This window comes from Ursus maritimus, unplaced genomic scaffold (assembly GCF_017311325.1).
Source record: "Ursus maritimus isolate PB19 unplaced genomic scaffold, ASM1731132v1 scaffold_16, whole genome shotgun sequence".
NCBI lineage: Eukaryota > Metazoa > Chordata > Mammalia > Carnivora > Ursidae > Ursus > Ursus maritimus.
This window is the reverse complement of record NW_024424008.1, coordinates 45542885-45560119: the sequence shown is the minus strand read 5'-3', so window position 1 is coordinate 45560119 and position 17235 is coordinate 45542885. Positions and strand designations below refer to the sequence as shown.

At 42.8% G+C, this 17235-nt stretch overlaps 1 protein-coding gene across 1 annotated transcript in view; it reads left to right on the top strand.

The window, feature by feature from the left end:
- The first annotated feature begins 237 nt into the window (after positions 1-237).
- JHY (junctional cadherin complex regulator) overlaps positions 238-17235 on the top strand; it is a 54525-nt gene continuing 37527 nt past the window's right edge. Inside the window, exons 1-2 of the mRNA XM_008689949.1 lie at positions 238-569; positions 13709-14228. Of these exons, the coding sequence (XP_008688171.1) occupies positions 238-569; positions 13709-14228 (852 nt within the window). The remainder of the gene's footprint in view (positions 570-13708; positions 14229-17235) is intronic.

Here is a 17235-nt window from a genome sequence, read left to right as displayed (position 1 = left end):
ATAGACCTTCCTCATACAAAAGGGTACGTACAAAAGGCTGCAGAAAATATAACAGGGTTCTGCTCACTTAAATGTTTGATTAACATTGAAATTAAAGAGAATTCAGTAGTCACGAAGTGACATAAATATATTTTTTTTTAGGTAATGCTTTTGTGAACCACAACTTTAAATATTCAAGCCAACTGCTCCTATCATCAAGAATATTTGTATTCATATTCATATTTGTATGTTTTCAAGATGAGTCATAGTCAATTAATTCCCAAGCTCTCAATCCAGTCTCCTGTTCATCATACCAACTTAAAGGTCCGGTCCACAGAGCCACCTTTTAAGAAGGACTTACATCTGATTTCAAAAGACTCCTTGGAATCTGAATCAGGAAGCTTCACTCAAGAGAGTAAGTCCCAGTTGGAAGACCAAATCCAGGACAACAATATGGAGTTGGACAGCTTAGAGGAGGAAAGCCTTCAACAGGAAAGCCTGAGTGAGACAGAAGAGGAAGCAAGCAGAAAAGCAGCTCGGAAGGAAGGCAGAGAAAACCCCCATACCCAGAACACCGGCATGGACAACAGGTAAGGAATCGGCCTATGTACGGTACCAGTGGGTTCTGAAATGTTAAGTCATCACTGGTAGATCATAAGCGACAGTAAGGACAGGCTATGGATGAGCACCTTTACTGTGTGTATGACAGCAACTAAGGACAGCTTGAAGCCAGGCTTTTTGCCACACCTTTTAATAAAAAATATGCAAAAGACAAGGTATTAATAAGGGCATATGCATTTCTTCTGCTCCTTATTTCCCGCCCATATTCCAAGTGTCTCCACTGCTAGGATCTGACCTTGGAGAGATTCCAGAAAGCCTGCTATGGAAAAGTGCCATGACTTGGAATCAGGTGGTGTTGATTTGGTCCAGGCACTGCTGTTAAGTGTATAACTTGGAATAAGTCACTTAACTCTTTTGTGGCTCACTTTTCTCACCTGTCAAATTGGCCTGGCCCGTCCATCTCCCAGGACTGCTGTCAGGGTCAGTAAATAACATTCTGGGAGTACAGTCCTACCTGAGCTGACGAAGGTCTACCTCCCGGGGCTTACATAATCGTATAAGGATTTAATTTCAAACAATCAGTATTTATGGGGTGTTAACATTATGCAATGAGCTACCAAATAATATAAGAGAATATACATTAGTGCATTACTCAGTTTTAATGAAAAAATTATAAGACTCAGTATGGAAGAAGTTAAAAGTTATTGATTAGAAAGAGGTTTTCATGGGGGGATGGAGTGTGTAGTCTGAAGCAGACCATCTGGGTTCAAGTTCTGCCACGTACTAGCTGTGAGAGTTGGCCAAGTCCATTTAATCACTCTGTGCCTCAGTTCCCTCATCACTAAAATGGGATAATAGTTACTTCGCAGAGTTTTGAGGCTAAAATAAGTGAATATATATACAACGTATGTAGGACGGTGACTAGCTCTTTATGAGTTATAGATGTGTTAGGTTTTGGTTTGTTTTAAAAGGGTGAAATAGACTGAGGAATGTTTCTTAGAAGGCCTAGAACTTGGACAGGCAGGGTTTTGGAGAGAAGGTAAAATTTGGAAGCAAGGACCCAATTAGAGTGAGACACATTCAAGCCCCACTTGGTGGCAGATGATTTGTTCTGAACATAGGGAGAGAGGACTGCGTAAGGGACCTGGTTATAGGGGCCATCGTGCGCGCAGCCAGCCCACACCCCGGGTAGGGCGTTGAACACAGAACCCTACAACCTGTCCCAGCAAGGCAGCCATAGCAAGGGGCACCTGAAGGAGCCGGAATTAGAGTCCAGCTCTGAGTCTTTTTCCTCCTTTCTGCTTGCCCTCCTTATTTCTTCCACTGCAAATATTTCTGGGCAGAATCGATCTCACTTCTTGGGGATCTCAAAGTACAATGCAAGTGTGACGCGCCGTGAGCAAGGTGCAGTCACAGCGCTGGGGAGGACGGGGGGTTCAGGGAAGCGTCAGCCAGACGGCCTCCCCCGCCTGACCTGGCTACACCAGGGGGAGAGAATACAGGTTCTTGGGGAGACCTGGGAGAGGAAGCCATGTTTAAGAAAGATGATCCTGCAAGCCAGTGCGTTCTGAATTAGAGGGTCAATTCACGACAAACAAAGAAACTACCAGATTACCAGATGGTAATCGTAATTACAACAACGACAACAGTATCTCTTTTTAGAGGCCTATCCGTAATTTCATTCACTTCTTCATTGTCATCCTGCCAGAAAAATGCTGCTCTTCCCATTTTACAGATAAAGAAAATGAGGTGAACAGAGATAAGTAACTTGCTGGACCTCATAGAGCTGTGCGAGGATGAGGGGCGCCTGGGTGGTTCAGGCCGTGACCTTGGAGTCCTGGGATTTGAGCCCCGTGGCTCCCTGCTCAGTGGGGAGTCTGCTTCTCCCTCTCCCTCTGCTCATCCCCCCTGCTCATGCTCTCCCTCTCTCTCTAATAAATAAAATCTGAAAAAAAAAAAGTACAGAGAAAAATTCCATATAACCCTTATTGCCATATTTGTTTCAGATATTTATTTATTCATTTATTTATTTTAGAGCATGCATGAGTGGGAGGGGCAGAGGGAGAGGGAGAGAGACTCCCAAGCAGACTCCGTGCCGAGCGCAGAGCCTGAAGCAGGGCTCAATCCCACGGCCCTGAGATCACGACCTGAGCCAAAACCATAATATATACACTCAATCAACTGCACCACCCAGACGCCCCTTAGATATATTTTTTTATAGACATAAAACATTACAGATAAAACTTCCTTGTTCCCCTTCCCAAACCCATTCCCCCACTGGCCTCCTCAGAGATGACCAATATGTATGCTTATGTGGGTGCGTATCCTTCTTAGCAAACTTTTATTCGTTCACTGCATAGGTAATTTATAGTGGGGGGGGGGCGAAGAGAATGAGTATCTGCATTGACAGGGCTTGTTGACAGATGAGATATGGTGGCTGAAGGAAGAGGAGAAGCCAAAGGTTACGTTAAGGTGCTCGTAACAATAGCTGGCATTTATAGAGTATTTACCATGAGCCCATCACTGTGCTAGACACTTTACGTGTATTATCTCATTTAACCCGTGTGGCAGCCCTGTTAGGAGACACTACAGTGATCCCCATTTTAAAGGCTGTACATGAGGCGTAAAGGGATTATATTTATACCCCTTTATTACATCGACTGAGTGGTGGAGCGGAGAACCCGTGCAGTCTGGCTCTATGCCTTAAGCCGTGTTTTGATTATAGCTCTGACAGAAGAGAGTGGGACAGAGTCTCCGAGGTCATAAATGGTAGTAGTTTTACTGCTGGTTTGTTGTTGTTGTTGTTCTTTTTCCAGAAACGAGGGCAGAGGAAAGATGTTTTGCAGTAGATAGGCATTCTGGTCTGTAGAGAAACCAAAGCAAGGATCCATTAAGGGACCTCATTTCCCCAAAGTTGAGTTTTTCCTCTTTGAGTCCAGTGCTCAGGGAGCAGACTTGAACCCTTGCTCTTTACCCAAGGACAACGTAAATGCCACTCAATATATTTCAAAATAAAGAAAAGTACTTGTAGAAATCAAAATTATGGTGAGGGCCTTCGTCTTCTGATTCAGAGATCCATAAATCTTGCTGTTTTCCTTAGACTGGTTTGCCTTAGAAATCTTTAATGACAGACTATCATCCTCAGGGTTGGAATGGCTTTTAGCCCTAGTAATTATTTGGCGGTGTAGTGCTTGAGACATCGAACGTTAGGAGACCCAGTTCTCCACTACAAAGGAAAACAGAACCGAAGCATTTAGCCAAATAATGCCTCAAAAATATTTTTCAGGTTAGTTTAGTTATTGGCCTCTTTCACTTAAGTCTTGGAAACCTTTCCTACGTGCATGGCTGCTTGGCTCCGAGTAGTTTACTAGCCATGAAACAGACAAATCGATCTCAGACTCTCAGTATGAAATTCAAGTAGGCTTTCATTTTTATAAGGTAGATGGCATTCTGGGAATTGTAGTTCAAAAAAAACTAGTCAGCCCCTTGCCTTAAAACCATGAAAAATCTCTTTCTTCTTGCTGTTGTAAGCAACAGTTTTAAAAGCTGCCTGACAAATCACTTGAGCCCTACTCTTCTGTTTTGATGTTACCAGAACCTCCTCAAAGCAATTACTCTCTTGTATCTCACCAAAGTCAAGCCATAGTTCAATGTATATGGATTAGAGAAAACCTTTTACTTAATGGAAATTGGAGCAGCATTGACTACGGTGAATGAATCAAGAGTGGAGAGAGGATCTCCACGTGATAATCCTTAAACCCCACTCCACAACTAGCCTTAGGACACTCGGCGCTGGCAAAGAAAGAGATCAATGTAATTCCTCGAGCATTAGAAATAACCTCTTCAGTCCTGGGGCCTCTGATTCGTATATGTTAAAAAAAAAAAAAATTAGAGGGCAGCGGTACAATACCTAGTATATGTGTTTAATAAGAATACTTAAATGTAATTAGCTACCATTTGTAGAACTATTTGCTTTATATACACTGTCTTATTTATCCTTCCAAGAGTCTCTCATGCATTATTACCCCCATTTTGCAGATAAGGAACCAAGGCTCTGAGAGTTGTGTAGGTGTATATAGTTACTAAGGGGCACAGCCAGAAACTGAACTGAATGAATGCTCCCCTAACCAAAGCCTGAGCCTCTAATTAGAAGTTATCTAGAGAGGTGATCAGGGCTGATCTGATAAAGGATTCGGTTTTACGATCTAGCAAAAATTAAAGCTGTAACAATTTCGATATGGACTAAACTGAAGCCAGAGTAAACATACATGGAAAATTACATGTTTCGGTAAAGTAATAAAAGTTTCTAAAGGTTGCTATGCCTTCGTAATAAACCAACATTAATCGTATTTTACTTTGGGCAGCGGGTCATCATAGTTGCCTATATTCCTTAGCACCTCTCCTGGGAAAGAGAGAGGCTTTCATTCATTAAGGTCTGTCGATGTCTTTCCCATCATCTGGGACCAACAGCCCTCACCAAAGATCCCATAGTCTAATAAACCACCTTGTGCGAGAAATTACTGGGCAGGAGACAGACACAATGAGGAATTCTTAAGTTGTTATGCTCAGAATTGGCTAAAAATAAGAAAGGGACACAGTAATAATAATCTGCATTTTTATTGTGCTGTGGGAGTCTAGGATCTTCCTCTCAAATGCTTTTATATATATTATTTCTGATTAATAGTACAAGAATCAGGTGAAGGGTTCAAATAATAGTGGCGGAGAACAAAACAGCGAGTGGGTAAAGAGAGACTGGGTGAAGACCAACACTCAGCCTTTCCACTTCCTGCAGATTTCCCAGACTGTTTGCAGAACACGTTGGGAATGTGAATCTGAGGGCAGACTTTCCTCTCACAGGTGTTACAGAGTATGTTTGTTTTCTTTTGTTTTTTGCACGGGTGAAGAGGGTAAAGATGGCCCCGAGGACATGTCTGACATTCTAGTATTACCGAGAACACCGTGAGAGCTTCCAGGGGCCCACTTTCATCCCTGTTGGTGTCTAGAAACATTCATCCATGTTGATTTTTACGGACTTTGTTAGATTTTCAATGTAAGGCCCCTGGTTGGCCAACCACTTCACAAAACTTACACTACACCCTTACTCTGGGGCTTTCACACAGCATGTTGGGGATAGCTGTTAGCATTTTAGTTATTTCTGATCACAGGGGAATGGCTGTATCAGAGAAGTGACTTTTTGTCGCAGGCATTTGTCATTTCTGTTGTCTGTGCATCCATTTGCTCACAAACTCGGCCGCCGTTAAACCTGGTGCACTCCTCAGGGCAGGCATGGTGCCATCACAGCAGATGAGCGGGCAGGGACGGAAGTCAAGTGTGTGCGTGGGCATAGATGGTGTCTATTAGAGGCAGAGTCCCCGCCAGAAATGCTAAAGCCGCCGTGCCCTGCGGTGTAACGCCCTCGGAGACACCCACTAATTCCCTTCTAGCTTATTTCAAAATTGGGATGCTCGCTGTGTTAGATTAGTAACTAGGTAGTGAGTTCGAACACCTCCCACAGTATGATTTGAAGTCACATCCCTTACAGTGCTCTGAGTTCATCCAGACGTCTCAGAGGATCGCCAGTTATTAAAGGAACGGTCGGATCCGTGACCGTAACTGTGGTCATTATTTCTACTCCCTGGCAAGTGTGAAAATACAGAAAACTTCCATTATTATACATTTTTAACATACTGAATTTAAAATGAGTGCTTTTTCTAATTCTTATATACCATGATGGACGCCATCCAATGAATAAAACCATGGATTTTCAGAGCGGCAGGGTCCCTAAAGCACAGCCTACTCCCCTTACTGCCCAAAGGAGGAGCCCAAGGCCTAGGGTGGTACAGAGATTCACCCAAGTACACACAGCCAGTCAGTGGGACCCACGTTTCAAGGCCTGTCCTTCCGCTGCCTATCTCATGACATCACAGTCACCTTGCAATGACAATGCCATCAATATCTGGCATTTAGAAGACAAGACATTCTATGGGGCATCTAGGCGGCTCGGTCGGTTAAGCATCCAACTCTTGATTTCGGCTGAGGTCATGGTCTCAGGGTCCTGAGATTGAACCCTGCATAGAGTCTGCACTCAGCAGGGAGTCTGCTTGAGATTTTTTTTCCCTCTCCCCCTCCCCCTCTCCCCCACCAACCCTGGCTCACTCGTGTGCAAGCGCGCACTCTCTCTCTCTCTTGATAAATAAATCTTTTACAACTAATAAAACAAATAAAAGGCAGGAAATTCTATCTAAAGGAAGTGTAAATGCCTACAAATTTTATACATCCAAGGCTTCTTAGCCGCTGTTTCTGGAGAATGAAAAGAACATCCAAGATCTCCATGGAAAATTCCTGGCCTGAGCATTGTAAACTCTCACTGAACGCGACGAACTGTGTTTCTAAATACTGGGTCATACATCATTTCCCGTGTGAAGATGCAGGCTTTGTTTCACCTCAGATGAGAGAAGTGAGGGACGAGAATGTTACGTCGCAATTACGATCACGTGCTCTTTAGATCATTTGTTTTCATTCAATTCACAGACTGTCCTTGAATCAAGGCCGGTACTCATATGAACGTGGAGCAAATATCTGGTTATTTTGCAGCTATAAATCTGTTGTCAAAGACAAAGAAGGGGCTCTGGTTGGAATTACCCAAATTATCTAATTGCTGTAAATAAAGTTCACTAGGTAACAATCTAGTCCCCTCTCTGGAGTGTACTTCTGTAGACAGTCTTTGGCCTTCAGTTCATGAAAGCAAGTTTTTTCCTATTAAGATGTTTAATTGTTTTAAAGCAGGACGCCTACAGTAAATGAAATTTCCTGCATCGCAAACAACCTACTTGAAGTGCATCAGCGTATTTATGGGACCATTTTATTTCATGCTTGCAAAAGTGATTTTTTTAATCCTTTGGATTTATTTCATTTGATTTACTTAAAAGCCATTGATAAAAAGATTAAGAGGAACCTAGAATTCAGAAATCCTTGGAAGTAATTGTCAGTTTTATAGTTCCTTAAAGAAGCATTAAAAACTTTACACTTAAACAAAAATTGAATTTGCTGTTCATATGCATAAAAGATGTAATGGCATATAAATTGGGAATAATTGTCCTGTTTCAAAGGATTAAATTAAACCTAAATCAATAATAACATGTGCAGTTTCAATTTAACTGCCTACTTAAAATAAAGTGGCAAATAAGTAACTGCTAAATGATTAATAGCAGTGCTTTTATTCACCTCCTCAACAGGCAAAATGGCCAGTTATTGAATATTTTATTATGAGTGCAAAGGATGTTAATTGTACTAGAGACATGCTCTAATTTTAGTAATTTTTTGATTGCATGCTACACTAAATATGAGGCTCTTCATTAAATGGAGATTTGATTTTATTTTGTTTGAAGTTGAGCACAGTAAGTCCTCAAACGGGGTCCATTAGAGCCTGCAAATATCGTGGCGTATGCATAGGAGACCAGCGTCTCCTTCCTCTCTGCATCCGGGTCTTACCTCGGCATCTGAAGAGGAGACCCGGCATCTGTTGTCTGAACGGTAACAAAAGAGTTGTGCACGCATTGTCTGCGTAACCTTTCTGTCGAATGGGGAGGAAGAGAAGTGCATGTTCTCTGTGCAGATGATGACTGATGAAGGAGCTCTTCACGCTCTTTTTGTTCCAGTGTGTTGACCTGGACCACGAAACCTAATTGAGCTTCTCAGCACACGAGCTCAGGACAATGGGGTTCTTCAGTGTCGTGTTCTGTTTCCACCATTAGATTCGTTTCTGTGAAGTACTACAGCTTCCCGTGCTCATAATGTTGCAAAACAGAACCTGGCCTTTGTTTCGACATATAGTTTCCATCTAGAAAGGGGACGGAGGGGATACTTGGAGACCGTCGCTGCGGGTGTAAATGGCGCAGTGTAATTAAAGCTCTTAGAAGAGAGACATTTTCAGGTTCCAATCTCCTCTGTGTACATTATTAGAGTTTCTCTTCACACGATTGGCTCAGAAACATTCTTCTCAGCCAAAGCAATTCTTTTTTTTTTTTTTTCTGATCTGTTCCCAAACACTTTGTATCGTCTAGGTTCCACTGAAAGCACCAGTCTTTCTGCAATGCATGATACACTTCCAGGGGCATTTAAGAAGGGTAATTTGTTGAGGCCAGAAATTACAGTTCTTCCTGAAGCTCTAAAGTCACTTCATTCTCCCTTGTTTTCTCTTCCTCATCAGCACTCAGCAGGTCCTTAAAACATTTCATCATGTGGCTGAAATTTCTTAGTCCCATTTCCTAAACTATAGTTCAAACAGATTGTCCACAGGTGCCTAAGTCATGGTAACAAAAATTGGACTTTTGAAGATAAGTGTTAGTTCCTTCAAGGCGCAAAGGTGCCCCTTAGTGCATCACAAGACAGCTTTGTGCCCTGGAAATAACTGAAGCCCCAGGGAGAGAAGAATCCCTTGAGATCCGTCAGTAGGAAGCACAACAGGACAATGTTACGTCATAGTGACTGAACGTGACACAGGGCAAGCAAAGAGTGTCACGGAGCTCACAGACAGAGGCGGTCATAGCTAGCCCTCACTGGATCCTTACTGTGTGTCAAGGACACAATTCATTGTAAGCATTCATGTGTGTTAACTCACTTAATGCTCTCAACAGCACAGTGAGGTAGATACTATTATCCCCATTTCACTGATGAGCAAGCTGAGGCACCGAGAAGTTAAATAATTTGCGCATGCCCACACAGTAACTGGAGGCACCAGGAACTGAGGACAGGCAGCCCCTTGTCCTTAGACACTCTGCTGTACCATTTCTCAGAACCAAAAGAAGCCATATCATTACTTAGGCAAGAAGAGCCCCACGGAGATGACAGATAACTGAGGAAGGTCTATACTCGTGACCGTAGACATTATGCCACTAACAGCAGGTGCTGGTTAAATGTGCTGACCACTGTGAGTGCCGGTTTTCTTAGTATCACTGCAGAGGTGGAATCGGGGGAACCATAAACTTCAAATCTTGAAGACTACCTACTTTTTTAAAGATTTATTTGTTTGAGAAGGGAGGAGGAAGAGGAGCAAAGGAAGAGAGAAACTCAAGCGGACTCTGTGCTGAGTGCAGAGCCCAATGCGGGGCCCAATTTTACAACCCTGAGATCCTGACCTGAGCTGAAACCAAGAGTCAGACGCTCAACTGACTGCACCCCCCAGGCACCCCAAAGACTACCTATTTTTTTTTAAATAATAAGCATTCTTCAGCCTACTGATTCCTTTGTGAGTTTATCATAGGGTCATAGAATAGAAATGAAATGGACTTTGAGATATCATCTAGCAATTGAATCTGGAAATAAGACGTTAACGTATTTTCAGTGATGAGTGAGCCTATGCCCCCCCCCATTTTAAATACCCAATATGTGCTGCATTTCTTTATATATCTAATTTATTACTTGATCATGAGAGCTGGCCCAGAAAGCCTATTTCCTTGCCAGCAGGTAAGATCCACCAGCCTGCTTCTGTTTTGCTCACCATGCTTCAATGCCTAGGACCCCGGGGAGCTGCTCTGCGTGTGTTTGCTGACTGGCCGACAGACCGATTCACTAACCCACATGAGGCAGACCTTGCTCCACGACCACCTATGGAAATAGCTGAATGATAGAGGCCAGCTAGGCGGACGGGAGTCGGCCAGATGCCAGGGTCTTTGTCCTGGTTCCACCACTTGTTCACTCGGTGACCTTGGGAAAGTTACGTAAGCTCTCGAAGCTCCAGCTCCTTCATCTATTAAATGGGCATAATAATAGTACTTCTCTTATTGGGCTCTTTTTTTTTTTTAAGATTTTATTTATTTTTCAGAGAGAGAGAGGGAGCACGAGTTGGGGGGAGGAGCAGAGGGAGAGAGATAAGCAGACCCCGCACTGAGCGGGGAGCCTGACGCGGAGCTCAATCCCAGGACCCTGAGATCCTGACCTGAGCTGAAACTAAGAGTCAGACGCTCAACTGACTGAGCCACCCAGGTGCCCCTCTTTGGGCTCTTCTAAGGAAAAAACTGGAGATTCACCATCAGCATTCCCTAACTGGCATACAGTATGGACTATGTTCCCAAAGTTAGCATTCCATGTCCCACCCCCAACTAAGTAACAGAGCAGTGATCCGCTATGTTCCCAAAGTTAGCATTCCATGTCCCACCCCCAACTAAGTAACAGAGCAGTGATCCCCAGTGCGATACTCACTTTCAAAGGCTGCCAACCCCTGCTTTAAGGAGCACAAAGAAGAGGGCTAGCTATTCTAAAACTTTACAACAAACAAGCAAATAAAAATGCTCCTGTAGTTAATACCTTCCAAACACCCATCACTTGGGCTATCCAAAAGTACTTACGTCTAACATCTTTGCTCTCTAATTACTTTTGCTCGAAACCAGACTCCCAAGTTAATTTACGTAAGCCACATTTCTTCACAGCGTTTACAGAGCCATTCAAGATCTCACCTCTGCTTCACCCTGAGCTCTCCTCCACCTTCCTTTCATCCGTACAGAATCTGTTCTTTGAAATCACCACGCTCTCCCCTCCACTCCGTTCTACAAGCTCCTCCCTCAGCCTGGCATACAGTCCCTCTCCTTCTTAGCCTTAGGTCTCAGCTCAACCATCACGTCCTTCAGAAAGCTTCGCTCGACCTCCTGAGATGGGATTGGAGGTCCCTCGTGAGTCTCGATAGGCCCGTGCTCCTCGTCAGGACACTCATCACTCCCATTGTAAATTGCTTGTTTTCTTGTCTGTATCCCCACGAGGCTGTGAGCCCATCCCTGTATCCCCTAGCTCAGTAAGTGCTCAATAAACCCCCAGCAGAATCCCTGAGCGAGCAAGTAAATGAAAGAAGTTCTGTGAAATAGAGCAAACGAATGAACAGGGCAGTTACATTGACTTTTTTCTTTTCAATATGTATTGGATATGGGGAAACAGCACCTTTCTTCATTAAAAAAAAATTCATATATTTACTTGAAGATATAATCAAGGTGCCCCTTAATCCGTTCTTCCCCACCTAAACAATCACAGTTGACCTTTATGTTGAACTCATTACATGATAAACCCTAAAATCATTCACGAATTTGGTCCAATGGAAGAAGGTTTTCTGCATGTGTAGGTCCTAATTTACTACCATTGGGTTTTTAAAAATTAATATCTGATGCCACATTTGTGTTGACTCGAGTAATTTTAGAGGCTGTTATTTAAGAAACGCTCATTCACTCCTCTGCCCAGAGCACAGGGTGGAGTATTGGGGCAGAGGTTAGGGAAGGAAGGAGACTGTCAGTCCCTGCCGCCCAAAGCTTTAACTAGGTGAAGAGGCAAAGTTACTATAGTGGAAGGTGAAATAAGCACAAATACAGAACATTAAGATATACGGTCTCATTTTGATGTCTACGCAATCCTGAGAAGTAAGCAGAACAAATATAATTGATCGCTACTTACAGACAAGAGACACTGGCTCAGAGATGACATGATTTCATGCACAGCTAACGACAGACCCAGAACTTGAGCCCAGGTGTGTCCAGTCCCAAGTCCAGATTGTGCCCTGCTGGACCATCCCAGGTCCCCACTCCGTGCCTACTGAGACCTAGAGAGCCAAGTGAAAGGCAAGGCCAAAACACCGTGGGAGTTCACATGACATCCCACAGGCGAAACCTCGTCCTCAAAAGCCCCAGAGGCAGGTAACCCGTGGTGCTTAGGGAGTGAGCTGGGTTGCAGAGTTTGACCTCCAACTTCCCAACAAATGTGTGCGATCTCCATTCAGGCATTTTGCTGGAAGAGAGTATCATTTTTCTTCCCTTGGTGGAGAAAGAAGAGCAGCCCACTCCAAGAACTTCTCCATCTTTTTTTTTTTTTTAAGATTTTCTTTACGTATTTGTCAGAGAAAAAGAGAGAGAGCACAAGCAGGGGGAGTGGCCGAGGGAGAGGGAGAAGCAGACTCCCGCTGAACAAGGAGCCCGATGTGGGACTGGATCCCAGGACCCTGGGATCACGACACTTAACCGACTGAGCCACCCAGGTGTCCCAAGAAGTTAATATGTGAAGGAAAAATTCAATATGACAGTTTAGCAAGACATGGGAGTTTTGTCTTTTCACTCTAATTTTTGTTTTACATCAAATCAAAAGACATCTAGGGCCACATTAAGAGAAGGAAATTAGTAGTAGGGGCACCATTAGTTTGTTTACCCAGCATAAAATTATGTCCTCTGCAAACGGGAATATCAAGTAGCATAAAAAGCCTACGTGATTTACATATTCTTTTTGATTAGAAGATTGCATCTACTATACTCAAGGAAGGAAAATCTCTCCCATTTAGCTTTTGAAGATCAAAGGGGCCATTAAATATGCCATACTACCAGCATTTTTTTCTTTTTTTTTTTTTTTTTTTGGTTAAGACCAGGAGGTGCCTTACAAATTGAGACTGTCATGAGGAAAAAGGGAAGACTTTATTTGGGGTCATAGGCCCTGATTCTGGACTAGCCCATGTCCCTATGGCAGGACCATATGTTTAACCTTTTGCTGAAATAGGGCCATCCAAGAGCTAAGAGCACACACTGACCTGTGCTCGGTTTCGTGGGCATTTGTGCCACAAACCAAAAGAATATGAACTAAGAACTTTTCAGTGAGCCGCCGTCTGATTCTGAACCCTGGGGATCTTTCTACCGCGCGTGTGATAAAATCTACAAAGACGAAATGAAAAGCAAACTACTTAAAAGGATGAGCCTGGGTAGGTATTCACTTGAGATAAATCTTGCTTTCCCTCACAGGAGCAGCAGACCGAGGAAACTCTCATCCAGGCAATAATGGCATTTTCTTCCTAGATAAGCACCCAGACGTGTGTGTCACCAGCCAAAATGTGAAATCAGTTTTACCTTCACTAGCTGAAGTACCGAAAGTGTGCATAGCACAGTGAGTCACTGGCATGTGATTTTCAGCTGCTTTTGGGCATTTACAAATTAATTATCCCTAATTTTTAGTCCCTAATTTAATGAACTTGTAATTGAAGCCTTTGTGCCCTTACGTATACTCCGTAAGCCTGATCTGAGCCTCCGTTACGGCTTCGACACAGAGGTAGTAAAAGGGAAGTTATAGGAGAAAGATTCAAGTCAGATAACTAAACATTATGAGTAAATTCATTTTAATTAAGGACTTGACATTTCCTTTCTGCTTTGGGCAGCCAACAACCAGTAGAAGACAAATATTCGGACCTCCGCTATGACCCAAACTGGAAGAGTAAGAAAGAGGAGAGGAAGTTGTTGACGATGGAAACACTGCCGGAGTCTGTAGACAGCTCTACTAAAAATCCGACTCCCGATCCACTGTACCCTTCCAAGGAGACATCCATGGAACTCTCAGGCGAGAAAGGCGAACACAAGAGTAGCCCACAGAGCGTGGACTCCTTGCTTGGCAGTGAATTTTTAAGCCCAAACTATGAGCGTGGTACCCATCGCAGCCAGCCATTTTCGGAGCCGAGCGACAGTGATCTGGGGGAGAAGTCAAGCAACGTCTCTCATTACTTGAAGAGTTCAAGTTCACATAATGAGGTTTTCCTGCCAGGATCACGTGGCCGTCGTCGAAGGAAGTCCAAACAATATTTCGTGGAAAAAAACAAGCTGACTTTGGGATTACCTACTCCTAAAACGGACTCTTATCTTCAACTTCACAATAAAAAAAGGGGGGACATTCTCCCAGAACAGGTATGTAAGTGCTATTTAATAATCTCTTCCCAGCACTACTAGACTGGAATTAGCCTTTGTTTGAAATGGCTGGAGATCACTTCCCTTGAGATGGTGATGTCATTATAACCATGTGGCTGAGTAAAACAAAGGCCCCATCCCTTGCTCCTCTTTGAAGAATCAGGGGGATTATTCCATGAATTCTTTTTTTTTTTTTTTTTAAGATTTTATTTACTCATTTGACAGAGAGCGAGCGAGAGTGCAAGCAGGGAGAGCGGCAGGCAGAGGGAGAGGGAGAAGCAGGCTTCTCACCGAGAGGGGAGCCCTACGTGGGACTCGATCCCAGGACCCTGGGATCATGACCCAAGCAAAAGGCAGACTCTTAACTGACGGAGCCACCCAGACGCCCCTGTTCCACTAATTCTAAATGTCCCAATACATTGGAGGTGACCTAACACACATCAGTAATGGCAACAAACACACAAGTTATTCTCAGCTTAGATTTTATATACATTTTGGGTGGTAGCAAGAGGGTGGCAGGCTATACCAAGTGGTTGTTTGGTTTGGTTTTTTTTTTTTTTTTTTTTTGAGAACATGCACGTGAGAGAGCGAGCGAGCAAGCACGCATGCATGAGTGGCGGGGAGGGGCAGAAGGCGAGGAAGAAGCAGACTCCCCACTGAGCAGGGAGCCCAACATGGGACTCAATCCCAGGACCCCAAGATCATGACCTGAGCCAAAGGCAGACGTTTAACCAACTGAGCCACCCAGGAGCCCCTTGTTTTGTTTTTTTAATTATCCAGTGATTCTGTTACCTTTCCAACACAACTGATAATCACTACACCATCCTTTTTTCTGTGCAAAGGATATAATTAAACTTTAGTCTCTCCATCTATAAAATCGGAACAACAAATGCCCTCCCTTTCTTTCTCAGATGATGGATTCAAAATCTGTTGGAGCCAGTAGCCTTAGCTCTACTTCACGGGCTCTCATGAAGATCCTATCAGCCCAGCTCCTAGTGGACATGTCCATGGACATAAAGAAAGAATGGTTAGATCAGTATATCCACCATCCTTCTTGGGGGAACGAGCTTGAAATTCGTTACCTACTAATGTGAGGTCATCTTCAAATACGAAGGAAAGGTTATTACATTACACGGGGATGCCCTTAGACCTATTCCAAATTCAAATTGGTTTTATTTAAAATGCTCTAACCTGTTCTAACCTCTAAGTATTTTTTGATAGAACATGAAAGAGGAGGTAGATGAATATTTGTGATTTTCTTTTAATTCAGAAACTCCTTTTATAGTCTTAAAGGATTATGGTCACAGCCTTGCCTTTGAAACTAATAATAAAACAGAGGAATGGATGTAGCATATTCAGCTGAATTCTCAAAACAAACATTTAGCTGAATGCAAAAGAATTATCAACATTTTTGACCCAATTTTAGGTGTTCGTGTACTTTTCATAATATATAAAATTTTGAATTTTGCTTGGTTGCTCCTTTAAAAATATAAATTCAACAGTCCATTATCTGTGAAAAATATTTATAGCCAGTAATTTCTCCCAGACCAGACCAATATTTTTCATTTATTTTTAAATGTGTTCTCAAAAGAAGCCAGTCTAGAAGGAGAGGCAAATAGTGAAGCCAAAAGAAAGTTTTATCTCTACTAATAAAAGTGAAAGTAGCTTTATTATAAACTCTTTAACTGCTGATTTCTTACTTGCTGATTTTTCTTAGAGTTGTAACTTAATTTACAAACAATATTGGGGTGAGTTGACTGTCAGTGATTCCATAGCATAATTTTTTGTTATGCCAGGGAGGAAACTTTAAAGCATTTTTGGCTTGCTCAATCTTTGAGCTCATAAACTAGTCTTTGAAGTGGCCATTGACCTTGTCCACCACTTTCTCCAGGACCAAATGTCTAAGGGCTGATTGCTGATCATATTCAAAACTGTTTCTTCACCATTTTCCAACATACATTTCCTCATCTTACTCCTCTTCTTTTTAAAGGGATAGAAATTAGTTTGACTTAACACTGATAGGATACATGTAACTGTTTTACTGAATTATAGTCAATAGCATTGAACAATCTGTTCCTTTCAAGTCGTTATTTATACATGAAGTATGTGCGGATCTTTCTGTCAGTACAGATTATAGGTTTTCTTACGGACAAAAACTATGCTTTGTACAGATTCCTTGGCCTGAGGCCCCGAATTTCTGATTTAACTCATCTGGGGTGCACTGTCAGCATGGGGATTTTTCAAAGCTCCCCAAGTGATTCTAATGCTTAGCCAAGATTGAGAACCACTGCTTTACATCAGGGAGTCTCAGACATTAGTGTGAATCAGAATCAACCAGAGGGCTTGTTGAAGCAGATTGCTGGACCTAACCTAAGGGTTTCTGATTCAGTAGGTATAGGGTGGGACCCAAGAATTTGAATTTTTCAACATGGTTCTGGGTGATGCCACTTCTGCTATTGGGTCCACTGAGAACCACTGATCTTTTTCTCTTTCAAACGTTAAGGCACTTATGAACCACCCCCAGAATCTTGTTAACACACAGATTTTAGTCTAGTAGGTGTGGGGTGAGACTCAAGAGGGTGCATTTCTAACAAATGCCCAGGTGAGGTTAAGGCTGCTGGTCCGTGGACCACACATAAAGTCCATACAGGGTTTTTCAGAAACCCAACGTCATAGTTGTGTAAGTCAGTACCTACAGAACATTGATGTTTTCAATGGCTGATTGATTTGGGAGCAGGAGGTAAGAATTAGGGGTGGCGGGTTTGGAGGGTCTTGTTTTTTTTGTTTTTCTTTTTTTTTTAATTTTATTTATTTATTTTTAATATTTTTTTATTATATTATGTTAGTCACCATAGAGTACGTCCCCGGTTTTTGATGTAAAGTTAGTCTCTCATGCTTCATTCCCCCTTCTGATTACCCCCCCCCTTTCTTTATCCGTTTCTGGTCTTGTTTTAGATTAAGCAGCATCTATCTGGAAGGTTTTCATGTTTGAAAAACTATTTTCTCC